We start from the raw sequence: 19,442 nt of genomic DNA, 5'->3' as shown, positions 1-19,442 counted from the left end.
GTGTCATTGACACGACAGCCTTCCTAACTTGGTCCGAGAGCTACATATCCTGAGATGACCCAGGTAAGAAGACAGGGATCAGCAGGAAGAAAAAGTTACCAGATTGAATTTTCCTCAAACCCCTTTTGGGGATTTTGTCCTCTGCGATGACAGATGGTATGCTTGAATCCTATGTGGGCTTCTCACACACACTTCTAACCCTTCAGGGACTTATTTGCTGGTATATTTGTATCATCGGAGCTTCTGTATCCTCTCAGATTAAGATCAACATGTACGTGTGGTATTTGGTTACATAGCCGGTTTCTAATATCTGCATCTAAAGCCCATTGTGAGGTTCTCACACTGCAGTGCATAAATAAAAAGCAACGCCATGACACAAACAAGGTGAGACAACGTGTACAAACCTTTACTCACATGCTGTGCTGTTTGTTTAAGAAGATGGCACATCCTGGCAGACGTTAAGCGAATAAACGAGGTGCCAACTGAAGGAGTTTGAACGCAAGAGGATCAATATTTATGCAAAACTTGAATGTGAAGACTTTTTTTTATAGGTTGATTGCGAAACACATTTCTGGCAGATCAGGGCCAATTTTAGGCAAACGTGGGCACACATACATTGAGAGGATTGTAAACGAGAAGGGAACTATAACCGTTGCTAGGGAACACCATAAGACCAGACAATCTAATTCTGCTTGAGGAGGAGGAGAGACTGACAACTCTTGCCACAACAAGCAACTAATAGTGCTATATAATATATATATATATGTATATATATATATATATATATATATATATATATATATATATATATATATATATATATACATATATATATCCCACTCCTTATGTAAACACAGCATGGCAGACTTCACTTTGGCCTTTCACGCTCAAAAGAATTGCCAACAGGATGTACATCGCCAGAGAGCGTTAATCTGACGTTCACCTCATTCGTCTCAAACAAACACAGTCGAGACGAAGACGCTCCAGTCTCCACACAGGATACTTAATTAGTAGTTTGTGCTTTGACAGTGGAATGTAATTAAGCTTTCAGATCAACACAAATATCACCTGAAAAACGAGACGTAATACTTGACAAGAGTGACAAATAGACCCTCACCCGCTCTGTGCTTTCTCTATCTAGAACAGGTCGCTCATTGACATCACTTCCTCTATGTGGTTTATAGTCACTCAATAGTTTAGCTTTGCATGCCCATGTTTTAAAGTATACTTACTTTGGAAGTGTCTGCCGTCTTATGCCAATCCAAAGCAATGTCAGTGAAGGGAAATATGTTTGTGCTCCTTATTGATTTTGCATTGGAAAATACATTATGTCAACCCAACTCTTTTAGGTAGTGAAATAAACCTGAGAAGCTTATACTGAAACTACCAGCATGTTGAGGGAAATATGTATGTTTTGTAAATTGGGGCTCTTGCATCTGAAGCAATGCTGTTGGATCGAAGAAGTGCCTCCACGCACTTCTATTCTAAAATCTATTTTAATCCCGAAGAAGTTCTTTTGACGTCACATGTTCCGCCACGTTGCCAGCGTTCAACACAGATACGCTTGTCGGACCGGTCACCCCAGTTTGTTCACCCACTGAAAAGACCCTGCTGGAGCAAGGCCAAGTGGGAGCAAAAGAGCCATAAATCAGACCTTGACGTTTGGGTAAAGCTCAAGCTGGCATTGGGGGGAAAAATCATGTCATCAATCAATCAGTCAAGCCAGTTATAACTTTGACCGTTTGACACCAGGAGAGAGGCATCAGTCAAGGCATATCATTCTATACCTTCCTGACATCCGTCATCGTCGTGTGGGGGGTTTGTAGGTGCGTCTCCTTGTGGCATATTGTTCGCGTTGATTGGGGTAACAACAGTGTGACTGGGAGGAATGGCGCTATGGAATTTGAGTGGATCTTCAATGGGATCAAAACAATAAAAGCAGAAAATCAATGTGTGCGATTGGAGAAAAAAGGCAATTCATCACAGGACGACACGGAGCATTCCTTTGTGACAACTCCATTGTGGGGCTCTTTGAGAAGTGTGTGTTGTGTGTGTCATCAGAATGTGAAAGCCGATAAAATGACATGACGTACATTCCTGTGATATATATTCTATTATATATCCACTAAACCTATAAGCAGAATTATAAAAACAAATCATACAGAAGTCGAGAGAGAATCATATTTCATCAAAGTTTTGAAAACCCAAGTTTTATTTATTTTTTTGTTTTCTTTTCCGCATTCCACTAAGCAATAAAGTAGGAGGAATCAGGGCAATTAGGGTTCTCACAATGTAAAAAGTGTGTCAAATGTATAAAGTGTGCGACAACTAGAAGCAGGGCTGATGAATTCAGGCTCGAGCTGGGTTAGAGAGCAAAAGCGTCAAACTGAGTAATGGACCAGAAAGGAGAATGTGCTTTGTATCATGAGCAAAGCAGTAATCGCATGCTTTATCATAAGTATCTGAAACAGATATCAGTGTATGTGTGCATCAATACAGCAGTGACATGAAGAATCAGCAGGATTTATTTGTGTTTTATTCTTAAATTCAAGCAAGGAGAGCACTCAAATAATTGACATTTACTTTCAAATATTATTTGACATTTTCAAGGTTAAGAATTCTACTTTACAAAGTGCATGAGGTCTTTCTTCTGTAGAGTGTTAGAAACAGGTAGTCATTTTTACATTTCCACAGTGCAATCATGGATCAATTACATCTTAATGTATTCAGGTTACAGAAAATTAAAATCATCAATCTTTTTACAGAATAGTTCATATTAACAATACACATCAAAATCTCGTGTCAGTGTCATAACACCATCGTTGTGCGTTCAGTCAACACTTTAAAATTCATAAATTTATGAACACATACATTACACTGTTTTCATCAGTGTCAAAACATCCTTAATTATTTTCAAAGTATATAATTCAGTCTCCATCTTTGACACGTTCTGTCCGACAAAGAACAAATTACATCACACTATTGTTTACAGTATACTATTGTTTTGATTAATGCATATGGTTATACATTTCTCAAATAGTCCTTATAACGCTCGGTAGATGAAGATCAATATGTGAACAAAATGTCTTAGCAGTTTACACACTCCATGTCTTCTTAGCTTAAGACCTCACTGTAGCCAGTAGCTACAGCTTGGAGACGAAGGGGAGGCCCTCGTACATGTTGGCCTTGAGGTTGGCCCACTCGGCCACCCTCTGGATGGTGCTCTTCTCCTGGCCCAGCACGCTGGCCGCCATCCTCAGCTTGCCCTCGTTGCGCTCCAGGTAGCGGTCGCCCTCGCCTTTCAGGAAGTTCAGCTTCTCCGGGCGGTTCTCGTTCAACGGGATGTCCTCGCTCAGGTAGGGGTTGAAGCGGAAGTATGTGTCAGGGGGCAGGAGCGCGTCCAGCATGGTGTGCACCTCTGAAAGAAGGATGGAGGCCTTTAGCCATCGACGTTGGACACTAGTGGCAGGCATTTTATCTTTTGGTTTACGTTTCAAGAGACTGCACTGAACCAGAGGAATCGCAGAGCATCACACTGCCTATGACCACACGCCTCTAATCTGGGGTTTATAAATAAAAGTGTGTGGGACGTCAAACACATGCAAACAAAATGTGTGTGTGGTCCTACCCTCGGTATCTGTAGCACTGCTGATGACGTGGCTGAGCTTGGTCTTGAGGCTGGTGGAGGTCGTGGTGGTATTGCCCGCCGTCTCGTACCGCCCGGTGCCCAGAGACAACACACACTGCAGTGGCGTGTTGGGCCACAGACACTTACACTCGTGGATGGCCAAAGCTGTGGGGTTGTTGATTAGTAGTCCTCCATCCTAAAAGGAGAAAACAGACGGAAAGGGAAATGATAAAGGGAAGGAGAACCACCAGTGTAACTAAAGAAGACGGACAATTTCCCCCATGATCATGTCTATTTTCCACTGCAACCGAGGCAGGGCATAAAAACCACTTTGGTTGATGGGATTCCAGAAACTGTAAAGTCACCTTCAGCGCTGCAGCAGTCAAGTTTGCTTACGAAGCAAAGTTATGTGCACATATAGGACACTTTGGATGTATAGAATGTGGCTCTAGTTAGAATATATTTGTTGTGACAGCCTGCAGGGGACAAATGAGGTGAAGTGGACAAGCTGTCCCAGAGTGCTACAGCTTTGGGCCCGAGGAAAAGAAGCTCCCTGGCCAGAGATGTGCTGTTGTGGCAAACAGCCCCGTTCATTCAGAAGTAAACAAGTTGTCTTTTCAGCAGCGATCCGCAACTAAAATACGTCTTTTTTTTGTTGTTGTAATTTGATCTGGAATTCTGTTAAATAAAAGAGTCCAATTACTACATTACTCTGACTTCAGCTTTGTTGGTACAGCATATTGCATTTGAGAATTCTAATCTTCATGACTTAATTTAGAAGCTAATCACAAATTCTGTGCTTTTTCTCTCGATACTGTTACTGGATTCATGAACGAGTTGCTAATCTCAAGGGTGCCAACAATGACAGAAAGAGGGCAATCAAGCTGAATGGATGCCTGGAACAATTTAGTGCTAAACCCTCTTTCTCAGTCTTTCCCCGGGTCCAGTTTTGGACTCCATCCAACCACTGAAGGGCTGTTGGCTGGAATTAATAGACATGGTGAGTGTGGCACACAAGAGGTCCGACCCTCCCCAGCCGAGCAGGGGTAAAGGTCAGTTCTACGCCTCTCAAGGGGTGGGCAGTAGAAAAGAATCAAAAAGGCTGTAATCCACTCCTTGTTTAGGGATAAAGTAAATAACCAGGCACACAGACCCAATAAACACAGGTGCAGACAAATACCTGAAGAAATCTTTCAGTACGTTTTATTTCATATTTTTCTTAATATTGACTACTTAAGAAATACTAGAATAGGCTTGATAAGTTGTTCTTTGACACTTATTTTGAATTCAGATGTCCGTCTGTCTGTCACATACCACTCTTAGACTAATTGTAAAGCTGTTCACTCTCAGGTACCCTAAAGCTATTGAAACAGAGGAACACAGTTTTCATTTTTGAGACAGCAGGTTAATTACACAGCTGCTCCTCAGCTCTGACCCTCAACCTCTCACCCTGGGGTCTAACCTAACTGAGTGAGAACCAGCCTGCATCCAATGACAACACAACTAAATGCTGCTAAATGCTGCAGCATCCTCAAGCAGGCAAAATTACTGCTTTTGCCTAATAATTATGGTTTGCTCTGGTTAAGAAGATTTGAATTTTACCGATACGTTGAGTCTGTGAGAGTACATCTGCTGGCCTGCAATGGCAGAATTCTCCTGAGAAATACCGCTGCAAGTGCTGAAAACTAGAGTAGTGGTGAGATAGTAGTGGGTGGCAACGGTAGCTCCAACTGTCGATGAAAAACTATGCATGGAAACACACACACACACACCTCATTCATTCTCCATCTTTCCATCCCTGCTGACATCCCATCCCAGTGCGTGGGAAACAACTCAAAACAGATACTTTCTGCAGACATGTGAACAGGAACAGAAATGTGCAAACAAGTGCTCCTATGAAACGTAGGTGGAGACTGATCATGCTCAGAAAAGATCAGCATGTTAATATAGAATATGATCAGATTTCTGTCTTGAATACACTAGTAGCAAAACTAGCAACGTTTTGGGGGTTAGAGGCTGCAGTTCAATATTTTTACTTTAATTAAATTAGTAGCTTGAAAAGCTTGAGCTCGGTCATTTGCTTTCATTCTAACTGCAGAGCAGAATCATGGCTTAGGTCTATAAACATGCAGAGTGGGACTGGAGATTAGGATCTGTTAATGACTAAAACATTGGGCTGTCTACCAGAACTCTAGCATTAGGAAATGGCAAGGGAGGGAAAGACTTGTTAGAAGCAGGAACAAGGCTAATTTTGCTTAAGTAGGTTATCGAAATGAAGCTAAGCCTTGAGCATAATTGCTGCCCATAAAGACCATCTAAAGATATCTGGCCTAATAATCAAATGGCAAAAAGTAAAAAGGCACTCTGTGATATGACCGGAGCATTATAAAAGCTTTAGAAAGCAAACAAACATTAATGCTACAAACACTGTAGTCATTTATCAGATGCCTCAGCAGCCTCCTTTTCATTAAATAACCTCCTTCTTCAGCCTAAAATCTACCATTATTGAACCTATTAGCTATCATCCATAGCTAGCATCCAATACCTAATTAACTATGTAATTATTCAGTGAGTGAACACAAGAGAAGGATATGAAGCTTATTATTAGGAAGAGAAAAAACACACACACAAATGGCCTTTTATCATGAGGCCACTCGGCCTCGAATCAGATACAAAGATCCCCCAATAGTGATTAGTGATATTTAAACATTGATACTTACATTATTAGACAATTCATCCACTTTGACAATGTATTTATTAAGTAGCCAGGAGCAGCAGTATGGCCTCCTTCAAGGAACCCTGTTGGATATTTTCTTTTATTGGGAATCAAATCAGAAGCTTTCCATTTCTCTGTAGAAAGGCAGGCTAAGTCATAAGCGGCAGAGGCTTGTGAGGTTTCTCTCTCTACCTCCATCCCATAGAGTGCTGCAGGAATAAGTCCTAAAACCCAGAAGTGAGTTTGAATCTTTGCGCTGCCGATTCCCTTGTCTTGACAGTAAATAACCCAAAGCCAATGGAAAAAAAATCGCCTTGGCTTTTTGTCGAGTGAACCAGGGCAATGCTAACTTCTGGGGTTGGCCCACCAAAGTTATCCCAGTAGCACTCTATTTTGTTAAAAAATTAAGAGACAGCCTTTAAGTTTATGGGTTTGGAAGAGTGAAACAACTCTTCACACATACCCTTGATGTGTACACACACACACACACACACACACACACACAGCTTTTGTCCTTGGCACTAGGCAACGCAGCTCCACAGCGGAAGTGTATTGATTGGTAAGATTTCAAGGAAATAACCCTCTCACGCTAAACTAGGGCTCTCGGAGAAATGTGACTTCTTAGATCACTATGGTGATCTGTGGCACTGCTAATGGAAATTTAAATGGAAAACCTCCTCCAAGGACAATGTCACAACATTATTGATCATTCTGCTGCAATCCTCCAGTTCCCAAATACATCATCTATTCTGCAACCTATGTTATTATCTACCTCCAACATACTAAACAGAGGTGAACTTATCAAAGACATCCCCCCCACACTTCTCTCAGTTCCATGTCATACCTGATGCAGGTCTTTTCCCAGGACAAATTCCTTGAAGTACCCTGGAGCGGCAGAAGAGGCCCTGATGGCCTCCCACATTTTGTGGTTGCAGTCTCCAATGTAGTGGGATCTCACTCCTGGCATGAGTCTGTAGTTCCTAAATGTGTAGGCCTTCAGAGGTAAACCCCTGTTCACAATGGTGCTCACTGCTGACACCTTGTGGACATAAGGGCATATTTAGAGAGGAACATGACAAGTCATTTATATTTTTACAGCACTTCAATATGGCTCGCTGGTGTTTTCCTCAGTCCTTTGGGACAGGACTTTTATTTATTTTTAAGATCTTGTAAGTTAAGATCTGAAAACACGAGCACTTGTAAGTCTCTCTGTATGGATATACTGCAAATAAACATCATCAAATAAAAATGAACTCAAGAAGAAAATAAAGTGTAGAGCTGAAAAAGTCATTTGGCTTACTTTAGGGCAGTATGGGTCCCTGGAACTCTCAATCATACGCCCCTCGCCCATGCGTTCCCTAAAGAAAAACAGATTAAAGATGCCGCTAACTATATATATATATATATATATATATATATATATATATATATATACACACACACACACACACACTATATATTGACTGCCCCAGTGTCTTTGAAATCCAGGATGAAAGAGAGTTTTAAAGGAATGTAAATACAGGGGGAGAAAAGGTTGAAAGAGCCCTGCAAACTAACTTGAGGATGTCTTCCCATATTTCACTGTCATAGAACGCATGGCTCCAGCTCATCTTAACGGTTCCAACGATGACATTCTGTTTGAACACATCCGAGCCCAGCTTTCTGTACATCTCCTCGCACTCATCTAAGGGGATCTGAAAAATTCCCAGCATGAAGGCCAAAATGGCACCTAAAAGCAGAGATGAACAACTGTGATGTGGTAGTGAGGAAGGGAGTATCGGGTGTTTACATACATTCCTGTGTGGGGTTAGTGTTAGAGAAGAATAAAAGAGGGGGGGGAAGACAAACGCTAAACATTGATGACAATATACCTGTGCTGACTCCACAGATGTAGTCAAACAGCTGGTGGACTCGTTTGCCAGTCAGGTTCTGCAGTTTCTGGAGAGTTTGCAGGGCCAGCAGTCCCCTGTAACAAAAGGCACAAGGTTTACAAACCTACACTGACAGAAATGCAGCCGATCTATTTGATCCGCTACAACAAACGTGCAGAAGTAGTCTTTTACAGTCGGCATGCAATGAAGGCTAACTTTGTATTTCTCGGTAGTGTAACAGAACCATAACAGTTCCTATCGTTTGTGAGTTAAAAATCCAGGAGTTAAACCAGCTCTGTAACTGTTTTCTATGGATTTTACGTTGGTACATTTCTTTATTCTGTAGGTTGCGCTCACTTCTTGAGCCACATATATTAATACTCATATATTTCTTATAGAACAGCAAGTGTAAAAGCAGGTAAACTCAAGTTTAATAGTCACAAAAGGAATTAAAAAAAACACATTTGTTTCAGACTCATAAAAGATACTTTAATTTTTACTTTTATTCCTCCCGGTATAGCTTTACCTTGTTCCACCTCCGTCTATAGCCAGGACCCGAATTCCTCTGCCTTTGACTGGTTCAGAGTAGCCAACCAGGGCCAGTGCTTCTCTCACAGCAGCCTGAAGAGGCAGGTCTCTGGCCTGGCGCAAGCGCAACAGGCAGGGCATCACACTCTCCTAAAAAGGTCACAATTATATAGACTAAGATTTCCCTCTTTAAAAAAAAAAAACACATTTAAAGAATATGCAATACATCTCACGTTACACTGACGGTACATAGAAAATCCTGATGCTAACCTTGATAGCTACACCTCGTGTCTCGGGGAACTCCAGGAGGTGACAGCTGAGCTCCTCCACTCGACTGGTGAGAAGCTTGACATCAGTGACTCTCTGCAGGCCTTTCACCAGCACTCTGGTCCTGTTGTCTACATTCACCCTGGCTATTATCTGCATGACAAATACACACCATGGACAACACATTAGGAACATCGGATTAATAGAAGGCATCCGGCACATTGTACTTTAAAAATGTCCTTACTTTGTCTTAACTTCTTCTGAAACGTAACAACCTAGCAATAACAAGTGATGCCATTTTTGCCATTTTGATTTGTTCGACTGCCCTAAGACTTCCACTTTCATTCGAGCCATACTGAGCTGAGTGCCTTACCTTCTCTCTTTGAAGCAACAGCTTTTGCTTTACTTCATCCGCTTTCTTCTCTTCGCTGTCTTTCTTCTGTCTTGTCTCTTGCACAGCGACCGCTGAAGACTTGTCTCTTTCAGCTGCAACGCCTTTGGAATCGCCCCGGAATTTGGGGACCAGGGGTGCGATGTAGCTGCCAACAAACGCCTGAACGCTGGGCCGAGGGTAAGAGAGATAATGGGTGAAGCCTTTTTTAGAAGAGGGAGCAGGCACAGGGGCGGAGGGAGCTGCACTTTGAGTTGCAGGGATCTCAGAGGAGGGAATCCCTGCTGGAGAGCTGAGCTCTTCTGTTGGAGATGAAGAGGGAGGCGAGGTAGTGGGTGCATCAATACTTTTAGCCTCTGCCACTGAGGACAACATAGGAATGTGGTCCCTAATTGTCCGAGTGACGGCACTGAGAGTGGGTTCAGAAACAGGACCACCTTCTTTTCTGTACTCCTGCTGCTGTGGTGGTGGTCTGTTGTCATCTCCTTCCTCTTGTGTGCTGGTGCCAAAGTAACTATTGATGTGCTGAGCTACAGTTTTGTAGGTCTCGTCCATGTTGGTGGTCAGAGCTGCCGGGTGAAACAGCTGCATGGATTGTTTCGCCATGGTCGAGGAAGAGCTTGGTGCAGACACATTCACTTCTGAGCCTATAGGGGATGTGGACTTCTTTGAGTCAACACAATTATTTTCTGCAACTTGCTGCCATTGCTTGTCCGAGTCTTCCTCTGTTGAGTTCCTCTCTTCTTCCTTCATGGTGGTTTCAGGCGGCGAGGCCGTCGCTGTGTTGTCAGAGGTTGAGGTCTCAGCTTTGACCGGGACCTTTTCCGCATGGGGCCCGTTGACTACAGCACTTCCAGGCTTTAGGCGGGAGAACCTGGAGATGAGGTCACTGCTGCCTACTGCCTTGGTGACACTGTCCAGTGTGCTCCTGATTCGCGACATGCGTTTACTGGCTCACTTGGAACCGCAGCGGAGAACTTGAAGTTAATCAGGCAATCGGATGCTTGATGTCCGTGTACAAGGATGCATCATTCTGGCAGACTATCTGCCATCAGCTGGTTTTGGCAGAAATTCCATTTCAGAGGGCCATTTTCTGCTGTTCTCCTGAAAACAAAAGATAGAAAACAATGAATATTAAAATATGCACACTGAAAATGGAAAGCGGGCCAACAGAGGGCTCCATTTGCCACCCTGCACATCCTGGTAGCCATGGAGACTGTTACAGCAACAAAAAGCAGATGCTGACTGCAGCCTTCACAGATCAACAACCTCGCTAAATCTTGTAGGTCATCTTTACAAAAGACACGATGGAAGAGGACCGCCGATCATCGAATCGGAATTCCACGACAGAGTCGTCTCTGCTCCTGAAAACGCTGCTGGAGAGACGACACACTGTCGAGCAGCAGGTGGACGAGTCTCCATACTGTAAGACTGTCAACTGGGTCGCGAGCAAAGACTTCACAGTCGACGTGGGGCTGAAGCAGATTGAGGAGTATATGCAAACATGGGAGATGCAGCCCATCTGGCGTCACAGCCTGCTCTTCCTCTCCTCGACCGAGGAGGAGCAGCACACCTTCTACCACTTCCGGGCCCGCTGCAGTAAGACGACCTGGCGCAGACCGATTCAGGGGACAGCGAGCGTCTATTTCGTCGCGGTTGTGTCTAAAGCCAACCCGCAGACTCTGCCCGTGGAGGTGCACTTCGTGGTGGAGTCGAACCGGCTGGTGCACACACCCGGGAGGACCCGGTTCAGAGAGAAGTGGCTGGCGGACGTCTTGGAGAGCAAGGATTTGCTCAAAAGAGAGGTGGACCTTTGACCGACGTTGGACACTGAGGATCCGCCTGGAAGAAGATGTCTGGATCGTGAAGTTCACGAAGTGTCGGCAGCATTAAATCAGACATAATGTCTTTGAAATCCCTGTTTATCCCGTGAGTGTCGACCCCACTTCGAAATAAAAACAATGAAGTAACGTTTTCTAACTTCAACGAGAAGATGAAACACCCGACAGGGTACCCGGTGACGTTAGCGGTGGCACGTTTCTGTTTGGACCCGTAACGTGAACCGCTGGCTAAGTGAAGCTAGCATCGCGTATTTTCACGTTAAAGCGAATTCAAACCCTATCAAATACACCGAAGTTAACCTAGATAATGTGAGATAATGTGCTTGAAACAACACCTCACGGCCATGATGTTTGGAAGCTGACCTGCTCGGCAGAAAGCTGATAAATGTAATGTGGACATGAAACGCTACATTAGCTGCCGTTAGCCAACGCTACTTAGTATACTGAAATATATAACGTTATATACGTTTTGTCTAATTGTACGCAATGTCGTAAATAAACAAACAGCTTCTTACCATACGAAACCAAGAGGGTTAAATGTGTTGACAAAACATGTCATACATCCTGGTCCAGCCTACGTCTGGGCGCTAGCTGCCTGTAAGCAAAGGGAAGAAGAGCGGATGTGACGACATTGGCCCCCGTGTGGTGTAATGCTTTAGTCTGGCCACTGCATGTCGCCAAAAGCATATTTGGAATAAAATATTTCGCTGCAAAATAAAGGAGCAATTGCAATTCAAAGGTATCAAGAGTGCACAGCACAGTATGCACAGCTTTCAAGATCACAGTTGGCTTGAACGTAATTCATAATTCAAACGTCTTGTTACTTGGAAAGCAATTTGTGACTTAAAGCATGAGTGGCATCTCATGTTGGAAAAGGCTTCCTTAAAAGAAATATGAGAGTTAATTTAACTCATGTTCAATACCAAGTTGTATTATGTCCTAATGCAATGCTGCACAATAGGCCTTTCTCATAGCAGACATGTTGACTTGTCATACTAAGAAATGCACAGGTGTTACTAGTCACTTTTATTTTATAATATATACTTGTTCTAAAGTACAGTTATCCGTTTGTTGACCATATTTGTCCATTGCCATATTTATTCTAAACAGAAAATGTGAAAAAAAATAATGGGGGTTGGTTTTTCAATATTTGTTTTTGAAAACAGTTTTTAAATGGCCTTTTAGGCTATCATAAGGCGTTCTGAATATATAACCTGTTCCTAATGGTATCCTTATTGGTAAGTCTTACTTATCGATTGCTTTCGTTATTTTATCAACATTTTATTCCATAGCCCTTTTTTATTGATCTTCTTCTACATTTCCCCAGCTGTGAATGGTTTTGTAACTGCGTTAACATTGCACACTTCCAAACAAAGCTTAGCATTGTTACTCTGCTGTACATTGCAAGGACCAAGTCTCAAGAGATGAGTACACGTCTTGATTGTCATCGCGGTGCGCTAGTGGACTAATGCAGTGATGAGATTCTGTTTTGCTGCAGAGATGCGGAGCAACACGTTTACGTCAATTTCATTTCATTAGACATTTTGAGAATCCATTATCCTAATCCTTTTCGGCCCAGTCATTCTTAACCAGGGAAGTGTCCCAGGAGTCATTTGAAATTGCGCTTCACAAATCCTTTCACATGTGCAATCAATTACGTTGAAATTGAGTTGAAACCATTTAACCCTCTCCCCTGCCTCGCAATCGTTTAGGATCACTGCGTTTGCCCTCACAAGCAGAACCGCCGTCTTGCCACAATCATGAAGGTAGACTGCCTTTTTAGCCTCATTATTAATTATTTAAAGACCATGATTAACAAAATACAATGTCTTAACATGGTCACATCCATCCTCCACTGTTCCACATATTCTGTTGCCTGTGACAGTGCAGAGACAGCCGATGCCACATTTCATTCTGGAAAGCTGCTTCAAATAGGATTAGGTACCTGACTTGGCCAAAAATACTATGATGGCTGATAATTCAGAGCCCACAGGGGGGACAAGATGAGGATAAATCCTGCAACTGGTTCATGTCATTGTGGGGCTTTAAAACAATCACCAGGGACAAAGTGGACACAAACTCAGCCCCCTGAGAAGCACATGCTGAAAGAAGCACATTTCTAATACACTTTATTTGACTGCAAAGTAAATCCATCAAGGATTTTCTGTATAGAAGAATATTTTTGGACTGGCAGGAGATCTCCCTTAATAAGAATATGGTTTTGCCGATCAAGGGCCGCACATAATCAAAATGAGCCTCTGCTCACACGGATGTTATTGAGAGAGAACAACAAAGTCAGTGTCACTACACGTCTGAATGAGGTTGTTTGAGGACAGTCGATAATTTATTTGATGTGAATTAACACAGCCAGAGCAAGTAAGTACCAGAGCTTATGAGGAAATAACTTTGCAAGTTGTGTCACGGTATTAAAACCGCTTCTAACATAATTAATGCTGAGTCATTAATACATTGTGATAATGTGTTGATCACAAGTGAGATCCAATAATGTAAACATGTCAACTGTAAACAGGCGATTAAGTATCACTGATGCAGAGCAACAAGCAGCGGTGAACCAACGCTTCAATGAAGGCGGTCATGAAGTGCCACCATGTGGATAAACACAGACAGTTCCTTAACTTTCCTCACAGCAGACATTTTGACTTGGCAAAGCAGGTGTGACTCATAACAACAACTGTTCTACATCAGTGCCTCAATGAGCCGTGACACAGCTCAGTGGAATTCAGCCCACATTCATTTAGATTTTATTTATATAGATTATGTGCTTTTCCTACTGTAACGTGTCAAATGTTTGCTGTGAAGAAGGCTTATTGTCACACGGATATGAGAGCAATGTTGCAGAACAAAGAGTTTCATAGGACTCTGTTTGTGCCGCTGTGCTTTGTGTATAAGAGCATGTGCAACATTGCAGCAAGTGATTTAATGGTAACAAATCTTTGCACATCCACAATCTCAGTTGAATGAATGGACTGTCATTTTATAGTCTTCCGACTACTCAAAGCGCTTTAACACTTCATGTCATCGTTCATACACTGATGACGGGCTACCATGCAAGGTGCCGCCTGCCCATCAGGATTATCTAACATTCATCCAACACACCGTAGGTACAGCTACAGGAGCAAATTTAAGTATCTTGCAAAAGTACACATCGACATGAACTCGCGGAGCCGGGGATCAAACCTCCGATCCTCTGATTGAAGGACGACCCTGCTCTATCACTGAGCCACAGTTGCCAGTTCAGAGTCCCTTCGCTTGAAAAATCAGAGCAACATCGAAGATATGTAACCTTCCAAAATGTTCTGCTTCTCTTTAAATACAGCCCCGGCTCTCTTCAGGAGGGCCACCTCCGTCTCCAGAGCACGGACTTTGGCCAAGGTGCTCTCCTCTCGGTGATCCAGTTCCAAGATCTTTGCATGCAAACTCAAGATCTTACGCCAAAGATGACCTTTGTCCGTGTCCGATCTGCAGTACGAGTGCTCGTAAACAGAAATGTGCTCTTCCTCGTAGGGTCCCCTCTCCTCCAAAAAGCAGGCCGTGGGCTCGTCCGTGACCATTTCCACAGGGACAAAGCTATACGTCTGGCCCAGCGCTGCTTGAAGTGACTCACAGCACAGCACGGTAACAATCGAGTCCGCCTGCTCTTTAGCACGGGGCTCATTGCATGGGGGCACGGTGGGCCTCCCACTGTCACCTGGTAACCCAGGGGGAGCAGTCCGCATCTCTGAGAGATCTGAATGACAGGAGATCCCAGTGTCCGACACCAGAGGCAGTTCAAATAGCATCGCTGTGTCTTTGGGAACAATGTTGTTTGTTGTACCCAGGTGGACCTTTTTACAAGTTCTGCTCAAAATGAGCGGCCTCTTGCTGAGAGGAGAGTCAAATCCTGTCGGCTCAATGTCAATAGTCATAGGTTTGGCCTTGGGGCTTCTATTAATGCTTGGAACCTTTTTCTTACCATCCTGGAAAGGAAACGAATGAATCTAGTCAATAGCAGGCAATGCAAAAGTAACACAAAATGAAGTTCAGGCTTGTTGCATATCAAAAACTCTCATGAGTCTGGTTTCTTGGAATTTTCTGAAAGTAAAAGTGCGCTCTACCACTTTGTTGGCATTCTACTTGTGCTATTTGTCTTTCAGATGATTATTTTCAATAAATACTAGGGAGTTGGTCCAGAGCCAAGTTTGTGATGTGCAGCAAACCCTTACTTTATGATGGAACTGTGGATGGATGCTCAGACAAATGCATACATCCTCAGTGGAGGGAAACACGGTCGGGATGGCCGTGTTCTTCAGGTAGCGGATGCCCCATCGAATATCGAAGCAGTCCTCTGTAAAATGTTCGCTGCACAGGTACTGATGTCGACTCGGGGTCCACTCCTCCCGCTTCATGTTGTCCACCCATCTCTGAAGCCTGGACTGGTCTTGCAAAGGAAACCTTTGGGGGAGAGAGAGAGAGAGAGAGGGAAACTTAAAGTAAAGGGCTGGTTTGAAACGGACGCTATTCATGTTTCATATCAGTTGGCACTTGGATGTGACATCACCTCAAACGTTGTCATTCCTCCACATTCACTCAACAGTCTCAGTGTTGTACCATTACAAGAAGATAACCATCTACATTAATATGATATTGACACGACATCATTGTCAACTTCGCACTGCCTCTAAAACTAATATTACCTGTGTCTGACGATTATAACGACAACAGAAAAAAGGTAATTGCAGCTAAACCAAATAAACGTATGAACTCGGAAACACTTACAAAAATAAACCAGGCAACTTACGGGTAGAAGCTAATTCTCTTGTTGTCTTGTCTAGATGCAGTTCCCCCGCGGTTTCTGCACACTTTCACAGCGCAGTATCGTGGCATGTCTGCAGAGAAACTACATGAAAACGCTTTACAAAAACACGTTTTTTGATTTCTTTCTTTATAAACACAAACCAGCTTGTAAACGGACACTTCCGGGTTGACGTGGTCAGAGCGGAGATGACGTGTGTTCTGGTGAATTAAGATAGTTAATATATAATGGCAAGCGGAAGAAATCTTGGTACGTTACGTACGAGTCTAAGTTAAGCATTCAACACCTATTTTTTTTGCAAAAACAATTAAGAAAGCAAACACATAAATTAAATGAAAATGCGTTTACATCGTTTACCGATCAAGACAGTTAACGTACCATCTAAAAGGACAAACCGTTGGACAACCACAAAAGGGAATTAATAATACGGGCACGGTGTAATGTAAGCGTTCATCTATTTTATGCTAAAGAAAAACATCCAGGAATCAAACATTGACTTAATGATAGAATACGCAGTTGTAAACAAGTTTAGGTCTCACATCTCACTCGATAACGTCAACATTTCTGAGTAAAGCAAATACGGAAGTGATGGCCGTTTACTCTCTTGCTTTGCTTGTATTCTTCGCGGGAAAACCTCTTTCTCCACGTGCGCACTGTTTCCACCAATCACAGTGACGAGAGTCATTGTGTTAAGAAACGGACCAATAGCGTTGCGAGTCGTGGTGTTATTGCTCAGGAATGCAGCTGGTCAACAATTGCTAGCGATCGTTTCACATCAGCTGTAGCTGTTGGCGGCTGAGAGCAGTATCTTCTGGCTGTGCGTCACCTCGTCTCCAGGTAATCCCGCTTTTCCAATACGCATTACCTTTATTTGTCACGGCTAGTTTGTGTGCAACTGAGGGAAAACGACAGAGTATCATGAAGTATACCGAAGGCAGAGCTGCTTTCAAGTTTCTCGCTTCCACAAAAACCCATGAGTTGTTATTTCCTTTAACCCCGACGCCTCTCTGTCGAAACTAGCTAGAAAAGTGACGTCAGTTAATGTTATGTAACCTATTTATATAATTGTAATAGTTGGTTAATTTTCAAGTTTGAAACCGCTTTCAAAGTCTACCTGCCCGTCGGGTGTGTGTGTGTGTGTGTGTGAGGCGTCGTTGACCGACATGTCCAACTCTTCCTCTTTCCACCCGCAAAGGTGCGTAAACCAGCAGTATGGCCACGGCACAGTCGGCGTTGCTGCTCGCAGTGCATATTTTGCTGATCTCCGAGTTCATCCTGGCCAAGAGGGACTACTACGACATCCTGGGGGTGCCCAAAGATGCCACGGAACGCCTGATCAAAAAGGCTTTCCACAAGCTGGCCCTGAAGTACCACCCCGACCGAAACAAGGGCCCCGACGCAGAGGCCAAGTTCAGGGAGATAGCAGAGGGTAAGCGAGCCACCATTCCAGGGCACACGCCTCTGAAATGAGAATATTTTCAAAAAATAGGTCAAGGGTCAATATGAAATGTCAGTTAAGGTCCTATTGAACGTGACCTATAGGTTAGAATATAACCTATAGGTCATCTAACCGTTAGATAACGTATTGTATATTTGTGTATGTTTTACATGATACAGTGGCTCTGGAAAGGTATGTATGTATGTATGTATGTATGTATGTATATTAAGGTATTACAACCGTATTTTAAATTATACATGCAGATGACCTCATGTATAATTGTTATACAATAGATGGATGATAAACATGTCTACATTACTCAAGATTTAACTTATGAACTGTTAAATGTTCTGAAGCTTTTGAGTAGCCGTGTCACAGCAACCAAGACGATGCGTAATGTAATTTGTCTGTTTCTCTACCAGCATACGAGACGCTATCGGATGTTAAGAGGAGGCGCGAGTACGACCAGTTTGGCCACGGTCCGTCGCCAGGTGAGGGCCATAGAGGAGGAGGAAGCGGCAACTACAACTTCAACCAGCACTACCAGTCCTTCAACTTTGATGACATTTTTAAAGACTCGTTTGGTCAACAACAGCACTTTCACTCCCAAAATCAAGCCCACCAAAAAAGACACTTTGACAGCCACTTCCAGGCTCACAGGGAGGCTATGGACAGACAGAAGAGACAGTTTCAGCAGGGGGGCTTCGGTGGGGGAGTCTTTGATGACATGTTTGAGGACTTGGAGAAGATGTTCTCCTTTAACGCGCACGGCTCCAGGCCTGACGGCAGATTCCAAGGCTCGGGGAAGCCGTACTGCAGGACGGTGACCCAGCGCAGGGGCAACATGGTGACCACCTTCACCGACTGCTCCTGAGAATAAGCAGAAAACGGTGCTCTGCAGAGCACAGCCACCTAGGACACTGCGGGGGGTTTTAAGTTGTGGTTTTGGAATTGAATGCTAATTTATCACTCGGTGGAATAGAGAATGGCGTCGCGTGGCTTTTGTAATGTTCTCTATGTAATTTCCTCGGAACAAATATCCAAGCCGACCTGACTATAGGGGCTGCTTCCAAGCAATAACTCACTCACTTTATTTCTTATTGCACAGTACATTATTTAGCTTTACAGGTTAATTTTGTTTACTCATGATGGTACAATCTAGAGACTCGGGTATGGCCTGAGGTTAAAAGATGATTTGATTTAAAAATATGTTTTCTTCTGAGAGCAATACAATTCATCAACATACCACAGAAGCATTCGTTCTACAGCTAATCAGGCCATATTATTAATATTAATTAACCTTTTGCTAATGTAAAACCAGGCTCATACAAGCATAGTCTACCCAGGGCGTCTGCATTTTCTCTCATGGTTTGTATTAATTATTTTAAGGATTGCAAAGACATACAGTGTAAGTCTCAAATGTCAATTTCTAGCACTTGCATCAAATGCATGTGGAAATTGAACTTCACATCCTGAGATGTGTGCAAGTTGGCCATCATCAACCTTTACCTCGTTTTATTTTCTTCCTACAGAGTTTTATCTACCTTTGCTCAGTCGGGGTAGGACATTAACATCAGTACCATGACAAATGCTGGTGAACTTATGTTTGTGTACTCTCTCTCAGCTGTTTTGTAACCAGTTGTTTTGATGGTTACAAAAGCCTCGGGTCATCTACCAGTGAAGCTGAATGGTCTGAGAAGTCTCCTGAACTGATCATAATGTGCAATATTTAGCACCTTTGCTCATGTTGCCTATCTTTCATAGACGATGCTTTGTAAATGTCATTGTCTTGTGTTTGCACTTTGTGTGTGTGTGTGTGTGTGTGTGTGTGTGTGTGTGCGCGTGCGTGCTGAGACTGGTCTGAATTTGTTTGGTTGCATAATGTTTGGAGAATGAATAAAACATTTCATGAGCAAATGTCTGTATTATGTATTGGAAGATGGGAAAAC

At 43.2% G+C, this 19,442-nt stretch overlaps 3 protein-coding genes across 3 annotated transcripts; 1 reads left to right on the top strand and 2 right to left on the bottom strand.

Moving 5' to 3' along the window:
- Positions 1-2,538: 2,538 nt before the first annotated feature.
- Positions 2,539-10,343, bottom strand: pnpla8 (patatin-like phospholipase domain containing 8; the record flags this gene model as incomplete). Its single annotated transcript, XM_079236083.1, has 9 exons — positions 2,539-3,418; positions 3,629-3,824; positions 7,189-7,383; positions 7,645-7,702; positions 7,902-8,073; positions 8,216-8,310; positions 8,742-8,893; positions 9,014-9,163; positions 9,384-10,343. 9 exons carry the CDS (start codon positions 10,341-10,343, stop codon positions 3,144-3,146), a joined length of 2,253 nt encoding a protein of 750 aa, XP_079092209.1. The 3' UTR covers positions 2,539-3,143.
- A 3,853-nt stretch (positions 10,344-14,196) lies between these two features.
- Positions 14,197-16,126, bottom strand: LOC306752330 (THAP domain-containing protein 5-like; the record flags this gene model as incomplete). Its single annotated transcript, XM_079236081.1, has 3 exons — positions 14,197-15,219; positions 15,466-15,694; positions 16,041-16,126. 3 exons carry the CDS (start codon positions 16,124-16,126, stop codon positions 14,521-14,523), a joined length of 1,014 nt encoding a protein of 337 aa, XP_079092207.1. The 3' UTR covers positions 14,197-14,520.
- Positions 16,127-16,849: 723 nt separating this feature from the next.
- LOC306752502 (dnaJ homolog subfamily B member 9-like) lies at positions 16,850-19,400 on the top strand. The gene is made up of 3 exons (XM_079236264.1): positions 16,850-16,892; positions 17,251-17,484; positions 17,916-19,400. Exons 2-3 carry the CDS (start codon positions 17,268-17,270, stop codon positions 18,365-18,367), a joined length of 669 nt encoding a protein of 222 aa, XP_079092390.1. The 5' UTR covers positions 16,850-16,892; positions 17,251-17,267; the 3' UTR covers positions 18,368-19,400.
- Positions 19,401-19,442: the final 42 nt, after the last annotated feature.

This window comes from Taurulus bubalis, assembly GCF_910589615.1.
Source record: "Taurulus bubalis genome assembly, chromosome: 20".
In the NCBI taxonomy this organism is placed as follows: domain Eukaryota; kingdom Metazoa; phylum Chordata; class Actinopteri; order Perciformes; family Cottidae; genus Taurulus; species Taurulus bubalis.
Note: the sequence above shows the minus strand (reverse complement) of the source record. Positions and strands in the feature narration are given on the sequence as shown.